An 8905-nucleotide genomic window follows, 5' to 3' on the forward strand; every position below is an offset into this window, starting at 1 on the left:
TATATATATATATATATAAGCATAAAAGATGTTGAAATGATTAGTGAAGAATAGGTATATAATTCAAACAACACTAATAAGAATATGTGAAAAATGGTGATTCATGATGGCGATACCAATGGAGAAGAGATAAGGCTGATGATGATGGGGGAAGATCCAATTTGTTTTGCACAATTTCTTATTTCCAAAAACCTATGTTCTCCCATCTATAAATTGAATTTTTGTCAACCTCTATTGCTTCTTGTGCTAGAGAGAATCGAAAGAAAGAGTGAATCAGGCATCCTAGCATGTGATTCGATAGCAATTGATATTGCAGCACCTTGTATTGTAATAGAAAATGCACCGTAGTGAACTTATCGCCATCAGAGTATTCACCTACATATTGGCCAATAAAAATATCATTTTTGTCATCTTTCCTCCCTACTTAACTCATTTGTTTAATACTAATCTGCCAATTTATTTAAATCGATTTCCTAAATTGACACTATCACTAAGGCATGATTTATGTCATATGGCACATGCAAATCTTCTATCAAAAATAACTTTTTTTTTCTTTTTTTAAAGTGATTTAATATGTTTATGCTTAGTTAATGAGACCTTTTTTAATATTATTGTTCTTACAGAGCATTATGATCCAGAATCACACATTGGTCATTTGAAGCGGTTCTCATTCAAGGAGCTTCGCTTAGCCACTAATAATTTCCATTCGAGAAATGTGTTGGGAAAAGGTGGGTATGGAATTGTATACAAAGGATATCTGCGTGATGGAACCGTCATTGCAGTTAAAAGACTGAAAGACTATAATGCTGTTGGTGGTGAAATCCAATTTCAAACTGAAGTTGAAATGATCAGCTTAGCTCTCCATCGCAATCTCCTTAGGCTTTATGGATCATGTGCAACTGAACATGAGAGATTGCTTGTCTACCCTTTTATGCCCAATGGAAGTGTTGCTTCTAAATTAAGAGGTTTGTTCATTTTCTGTCTCGTTGTAATCTTCCAACTATTTTACCTTTTACATTTCAACAATCCAAATCTTTCACATCACATGAAAAATACCACTTTCTTAACTATTAAACAGGGAAATGCACCTTTTTCATGCATAGCAAAGGCGGTATATATGTAAAATTGAGGTTTTGGTGTTAGATATGTAAAGAAATAGGAATTTAGTATGTATGTAAATCTTCTAACTTTTGTGTGTGACACCACAACTGAATTCATACTAATTTAAGGCACGCGTGCTCTTAACAATACATAAAAAATGCAGCTAAACTTGCATGGAATCATTTCTCACCATAGAAATCTCCATCATCATTCTCATCCTTGCAGAACATATTCATGGAAGGCCAATCTTAGACTGGTCAAGAAGGAAAAGAATAGCGCTGGGAACTGCAAGAGGATTGCTCTATTTGCATGAGCAATGTGACCCTAAAATAATTCACCGCGACGTAAAAGCGGCCAACATTCTTCTCGATGAGGATTTCGAGGCGATCGTCGGCGACTTCGGGCTGGCTAAGCTTCTCGATCACCAGGAGTCGCACGTTACCACGGCGGTGCGAGGCACCGTCGGTCACATAGCTCCCGAATACTTGTCTACAGGCCAATCATCAGAAAAAACCGATGTATTCGGCTTCGGCATTCTGCTTCTCGAATTGATTACTGGACTAAAAGCCATAGAATTTGGACGAGCGGGAGCTCAGAAAGGAGTGATGCTTCATTGGGTAAGCTTTTTCTCTCGAGATTCAGAACCTTTAGGGTTTAAGGTTAGGGTTAGGGTTAGGGTTAGGGTTTTATGAATCTGAGGAGGTTTCTGTATGGCTTCAGGTGAAGAAACTCCAGCAGGAGAAACTACTGAGCATGATGGTGGACAAGGATTTGAGGAACAATTATGACGAGGTTGAGCTTGAGGAGATGGTTCAGGTGGCTCTGCTTTGCACGCAAAGCCAACCGGTCCACCGGCCGAAGATGTCGGAGGTAGTGCGGATGCTTGAAGGGGATGGACTTGCTGAGAGATGGGAGGCTTCGCAGAAGCTCGACACACCGAAGTTTCGCTCCGGCGAACAACCGGAGCCGAAGTACATGAACATGAGCTTTGTGGAGTCATCGTCGGTTGACATCGAAGCTATCGAGCTCTCGGGTCCGAGATGACGATTGTATAGGGTTTTATAGCTTTTAGTTATATACATTTTGGCTACGTGGCACCCCCTCATTGGAGTACTGATGCATCAGTACTCCTGAGGTAATATTTTTTCGGAGATTTGATGCTCTGGTTGCTCCCGTTTGGTAGCAGAAAAATTACAGCCTTAGGGCAGAGAGGTTATTCAGAATATATTGAGGGTTATGTCTGCATTATACCCCTGTAACTTCTTATAAACTATTTATAACCTACAAATATATGAAAATAGAAGCGTGGAACTCACTAAAAAGTACAAATAGATTATATGGAGATTACAGGGGTATAACACAGATATAATCCTTCAATACCTTCTGAATAACCTCTCTGATGTACGCAATGCTGCATATGTCTTACGTACGCAAATTTTTCTCATTTGGTGGGGGAAGATTATAGGAACTGCTGCCTTGTATAAAAGGAATGTGATAAGGAATGAATTTTGACAATTAGCTGATGGCTCTGAAATCATCATGTTTTTTTTTTTATTATTTATTTATTTATTTATTTATTTATTTGCTAGTGTAGAACTTCGATCTTAGAAGAAAGGAGATGGCATGTTTTCTTTGAATACTGTGAATTTCATATTTCTCACTATAATAATTAATGTTATGTATTTTTTTGGAATATTATAATACTTTTTCTTTTGTATTTATTATTATATTAAAACAAAAGGATAAAAAATGAAGAAGAGTTTCAAATTGTCATAAGTAGCATTCACTATCAACAATACTAATTAAAAAGATTGAAAGAGCGGACGAGATGGTGGCTCGTTGGTTAAGCATTTCCTCCTGCATCGAAAGGTTAAGCTCAGTTTCTCTTTGAACTATTTTCTATTGATATCAAATGTGAAAAAAAAAAAAGATGGGGTGATATGGCTCATTGAGAAAGGCATCATGACATCAATAACATGCAACAAAACTCATAGCTCCAAATAATGTAAAATTTATGAAATGATTGACATAATAAACTTACTACTATATTTATATACAAAATATTTTTGATATGAGGGGAGATACATGAAACAATCACAAAGCCATCAATAACCTTCTCTCAAACAGAAGCAATATGGCATTTCATGAGGAGGCTGTCCCATGATATTCAACTTTAATGGATAATTAGGTTATAATTTTTTTGCCTTTTCAAACTTCTAAGAAATTGGATTCAAGTGGGATTCAAGTGACAATTTGTGTAATCATCTAATTATAAGCTAGGTTCACATGTAAACATATTGTGGTAGATAATGAAAAGGACCGACATAAAAGTAAGCCATCTAATATTGTACTTTTCGACTACCCAAGCTACTTTTTAGTTGAGAACCGATATGTCTTTGTGTTAGTTTGCATAAATGGAGCAATTTTGTTCACAAAATAGGTTATATTTGGCGGGTAAGAGATGAATATTACATGTGTGTAATAAGAATGCAGAGCAAACCAAACATCATGAAGTGCAAGGGGTTAGGAAAAGTTGATCGTCATAAGAACTTCATTTGTGCCTTGCAAACGCTCGAGGAGAACACAAATAAATATGTTCATATTAAGAAAAAAAACTTAAAACAATATGAAGGACTTCAATGCCTACAAAAAATAAACATTATCAAAGCCTTTAAGAGAAACACCATTAGCTACAAGGGCATTTACATACATACCAGACAATCTCAGGTATTTACAAACCTAAAAAATTCATATTTTCATGAATACCACTCAAATCTTTAGTATCAAATCAAAAATATCACCACATTTATCTTTTTAAAAATAAAATTCACGTTTTTCATGCATAGTATGTGCAGAATTTTTGGCTTGAATTTTGTGGGTTCTGGTTATCTTATAAGAAAATTATGAACACGTGGGTTGAAGCTTTAGAATAAAATTATGAGCATACAATTGAGGCTTAGAAGGAAATTGTGAGCACATGAATTGAAGCTTTAAAAAGAAACTGTAAGCATGTGCTTGAAGGTTTCTACTATTTGATCAAACTTATAATAGTCTTTGGATTACAATTTGTATGCTTGTTGTTTATTGACTTGTTTTAACTAATTCTTTAATAGGGTCTTTGTTAAAGACTATAAAAACCTCATTTATTTTGTACAAATCAACTGACTTTTCTCTTGCTTTAGTTTTATATTAGCTGAAACTCTCAACTTGTAACTTAATATTTCATATAGTGAATTCTCCATTTCTCCCCATTGTTTTTTTTTTTTTTTCAATTTGGGTTTTCCGCATAAAATATGTGTTCATTCTTTTGTTTATTTCATTATTTCTTCTATTGATTCGATATCAAGTTATAACAAGTGATATCAGAGTCAAGTTCTTATCTCGACAATAACTTTATTGAAGTATGGCATCCCTCTTTTAAATTTCAAAGCCATTTTTTTTCCTTCGTCAAGTTAAGATGCTAGTTGTTTTAGCATAGATGGATTTAGATGTGCACAGTTTGGATTCAAAAAGATGTCGTCATCATGGATGCTAAAGGAGAATTAATATAAATGTTGAAAGACTCTTTTTCAAATTTAACTTTATATATCAAATCAAGTTTTGCAGGATAATTTGAAGGAGAAGATCGTTGCTGCATTATTAGGGTTGTCAAAAAAGCTTGTTATTTGGCTTATTAAGTAGTTTGTGTTCGAATCCTTCATTAAGTAAACAAGCTAAACATGAACAACATTTTGTTCAATCGTAATAGACTCATTTTACCTCGAAATAAAAAAAATTATAAATATTATTTATATAATAATATATTATTTATATAATAATATATTATATATATTTATATCTAAGTTTAAATCATAATATGGCGTATGGTTATGTCATTTTGCGCATTTTATTGCACATAATTGTACAGGTTTGAAACCAACGTCATATATCTATTTTTTCTAATTAATTTAAACTAGCTAATTTCGAGCCAAATGCGACCTGAGCACGAGCCAAGCCTGAGCTCGCTCAAGCTAGGCTCGTTTACAACCTTATGCATTATGACTCAAATTAGCTGCATGAAAAAAAGTCTGACCAATAAGTTGAACTTGAAGCAGTGTTTTCATTTTCACAGGATGACAGAAGGCTCATCTGTTATAGACACTTAAGGAAATCGTCTCTGGTTTAGAAGCCATGAAAGTTAAGTATAACCATGAAAATTTGTCATTAATTTTATTGTGTTTGTTGCCTTCATCATATAAAATATTTAGAAGTACCATTTTGTATAGGCAAATGGCACTTACTCTAAGCAAAGTTTATGATGCTCTATTTTTTTTAGAAGAAAATGAAGCAGTGTATTGATGAGCATGTCACTCAAGAAAAAGGCATTATCGCTGGAGGTAGAATTCAAAAGAAGAGTTTTGTTGTTGATACAAAGAATATCTCAAAATCTAGAAATAAAGATAAATCTACCATTACTGTAAAAAAAGTACATCAAAATTGAATATTAAAAACAGCATAATGAAAATAAAAAAATAATTTCTAGTTAGAAAGACAAACAATCAGAACATTTTGGTGAAGTTAGTGTTGTTGAACAAGTTGTCAGTGAATGTGAGTTACCAGTGATCTTTCATGGAGAATCTTATGATGACCGGGTTCTTGATTCAGCATGCATGTTTCATAAGTGTCTTAATAGGGATTGATTTTCAACATAAGAATAAGCAATAATGCTCCCTGCAAGATAATCGACGTTGGTATTATTAAAATTACAGTCCATTTGGTGCCATGTTTTTTGCGCATCATGACGTGAAAAAACACATTGGTACATTTGGAAAATGTGTTGCAGCCAGCATTTCCTTGTTACAAAATTACCCCCCGCCCCCGTGGATCTTTTGCTCCTCTTGTGGCTTGCTGTTATTTCTGGTTGGCTATTATTGGTTGTGAGTGGTTGTTCCCTTACATTATTCTGCCTCTCACCTCTTTTCTTCCGCTCAATTTTTTGTGGTTTTGTGCACTCTGTGCTCTGTGTGGTGGATCACTTTCTTCTGTTGGTGGTTATTGCAATGAGGATTGTATTCTCTCTTCCCCTCTCCCTTCTCTTTTTCAGCTCGGTTTGGTGGTTGTGAGCATGACTAGCTCTCTGTTGTATTCTCTCTTCTACCTCTCTTCTCTGCTCTTCACCTCCTGCAATTTCTCTCTTCTTTGTGTGGTTGTGTGCATTATGTTGGTTGGTTTCCTCTTTTAGGTTTCTTTGTTTGCTCAGTTTGGTGGTTTTTAGTTTGATATGCTTAGTTTGGTGGTTTTGAAGTTTCATGTTGCATCCATAATGGTTTTGGTTTATGCTTTCAACGCCCGTTGTGAATTGTGATTTGACAATGTTGCTTGGATTGGTGCTTTGCGGTGATTTTGGATTTTTGGTACCTTTGCTCTTAGCAATGCTTCGGGCGCCCTGTACATGGCCTGTTTGATTTCTTTTGGTTTGTTAAACTTTGATATTTCGATGGGGAATTTGAAAATTAGATGAAATTTGGAGTTGAATTTGTTGATAGCATTATTTTGGGTGTTGTGTATTTGTTGAATATGGGCTAAAAACATGAGTTTTGAATTTCAGTGGGAATTTTATGCTGGAATTGTCTATTGTTATTTAAGTGAGAATTTGATGTTGGATTTTCATATGCTATTTTAATTTTAGTGGGGAATTTAAAAATCAAATGAAATTTGGTGATAGTTTTATTAATAGCAATATTTCTGGTGATGTGCATGTGTTGAATATAGGTTGGAAACATGAATTCGAATATTCCAATTGGAATTTGAAAAATGGATGAAAGTTACTTCTGAATTTTTTAATAGCAATATTTTGGGTGTTGTGTATGTGTTGAATTTGGGTTGGGATTTTAACATGAATTTGAATACTTCAGTGATAATTTGTAAAATAGATAAAAGGTGTTGTTAAGTTTGTTAATAATAATATTTTCAGTGTTGTGTGGAGATGTGTGGTTCTGTTTGTGTAGAGGTGATGCTGGTGATGTGGAGTATGTGTGGTCTCTAGTAGAGGTTTTGGTATCTATGTGGAGGTTGTGGTGTGTGGTGAAGGTGTTGGTGCATGTGTTAGTATCTGTGTGGTGTATGGTGGTCTGATTTTTGTGTTTCTGTGAGGAGGTGGTGGCGTAGTGGATGAGTTGGTGTCTATGTGTTACTGTGATGAGGTGGTGGTGTGGTGGATGAGTTGGAGTCTTGATATGCCAGTGTGTTTGGTTTCTAAGGAGGTGGTGCTGGTGGTGCAGTGAATAAGTTGGTGTCTTGATGATGTGGTGTCTGTGTGTTACTGTGAACAGGTGTTGACGTAGTGGATGAGTTTGTGTCTGTGTGTTACTTGGTTGTGTGGTGGATGAGTTGGGGTCTTGATGTGTCAGTGTGGTTGGTGTTTGAGGAGGTGGTGGTGTGTGTGTGGTTTTGTTTGTGTAGAGGTGGTGTTGGTGGTGTTGAGGTGTGTGGTTTTGTTTATGTAGAGGTGGTGTCGGTGGTGTGAAGTTTGTGTGCTATCTAGTAGAGGTTTTGGTGCTTGTGAAGAGCTTTTGGTGTCGGGTGGATGTGTTGTTGTATGTATGGCGTCTATGTAGTGTCTGTGTGGTGACTGGTGGTGCCTATGACCAATGTATAAGATAAGATGACATTTTTCTATTATAAGCTTCTTAAAAGGGCTATTTGTGGTAATGATGAAATCATTATTATTTATTTCTTAATTAATTTCGTTGAAATTCAATGAACCTGAATCATCCCAACGTGTTCTTTTTATGGTAATGTGTTCTCTTTTTTCTTGATTTATATTTTATATAATTGCATACAAATATTATTTGTTTCCAAATATATAACATATGTCGAGATATCTGATTTCATTAATAATCTATTATCTTATGATATATTTATGTTAAGATGTGAATATTTTAGAAAGATTAACATGTGTACTTTAAGATTTTAAATCATATGTAACTTATGTTTTTCCATCGTATTTGCACTTCTAATAGTTCTGATATTGGCTAATAGTTACGTGTCTTTCAAAGATCTCATTAATGCACAAAATTATTTTTTTTATTGGAAGATTAACATATATGTCATTCAATTCTTATGTATTTACATATTGAAAGACTAAACTTCATCTATATACATATCAAAGCAAACACAGACTTCATGCTCATAAACAATATTTGAGTCTCTTGCTTATTGGGCAGCATCAAATTCATCGCATTATGAAATACAAATTTAGATTGAGCTTCATCTTGTAGTTTCTTGTTCGTCTGTATAAACTTCTCTTCTCTGAACTTGACACCATTAGGGCTATCAAAAAAGCTCGTTGTTCGCGAACAGCTCGTGTTTGGGTTGTTAAGTAGCTCGTGTTAGGCTCGTTCACTAAGTAAATGAGCCGAACATGAATATGTTTTAAAGCTCGATTTATAAACGAACCGAACACGAACAGCTATTTGTTCGCTCAGACCCAAGGGGGCCGACCACGACCAATTTTTTAAGCTTGAAATGTAAGCGAGCCGAACACGAACAACAGTTTGTTCGCTCGTGTTCGGCTCGAAATGGCTCGATAAAAAAATATATATATAATTTTTTATATAATAATATATTACGTATATTATTTTTATAATAATATATTATATATCTAAATTTATATCGTAATAGCTCATGTGGAAAAAAGCTCGTTGTTCGCGAACAGCTCGTGTTTGGGTTGTTAAGTAGCTCGTGTTAGGCTCGTTCACTAAGTAAATGAGCCGAACATGAATATGTTTTAAAGCTCGATTTATAAACGAACCAAACACGAACA

At 34.8% G+C, this 8905-nt stretch overlaps 1 protein-coding gene across 3 annotated transcripts in view; it reads left to right on the plus strand.

Annotated features, from left to right (window-relative positions):
* Positions 1–2621, plus strand: part of LOC110027960 (protein NSP-INTERACTING KINASE 3-like) — a 6938-nt gene extending 4317 nt beyond the window's left edge. For all 3 annotated transcript variants that reach the window (XM_020729632.1, XM_020729640.1, XM_020729648.1), the window contains exons 9-11: positions 624–965; positions 1327–1718; positions 1822–2621. In XM_020729632.1, coding sequence (XP_020585291.1) covers positions 624–965; positions 1327–1718; positions 1822–2145 — 1058 coding nt within the window. In that variant the 3' untranslated portion in view covers positions 2146–2621. The remainder of the gene's footprint in view (positions 1–623; positions 966–1326; positions 1719–1821) is intronic.
* The last annotated feature ends 6284 nt before the right edge of the window (positions 2622–8905 follow it).

The sequence above is a fragment of the Phalaenopsis equestris genome, unplaced genomic scaffold, assembly GCF_001263595.1.
Source record: "Phalaenopsis equestris unplaced genomic scaffold, ASM126359v1 Scaffold000002, whole genome shotgun sequence".
In the NCBI taxonomy this organism is placed as follows: domain Eukaryota; kingdom Viridiplantae; phylum Streptophyta; class Magnoliopsida; order Asparagales; family Orchidaceae; genus Phalaenopsis; species Phalaenopsis equestris.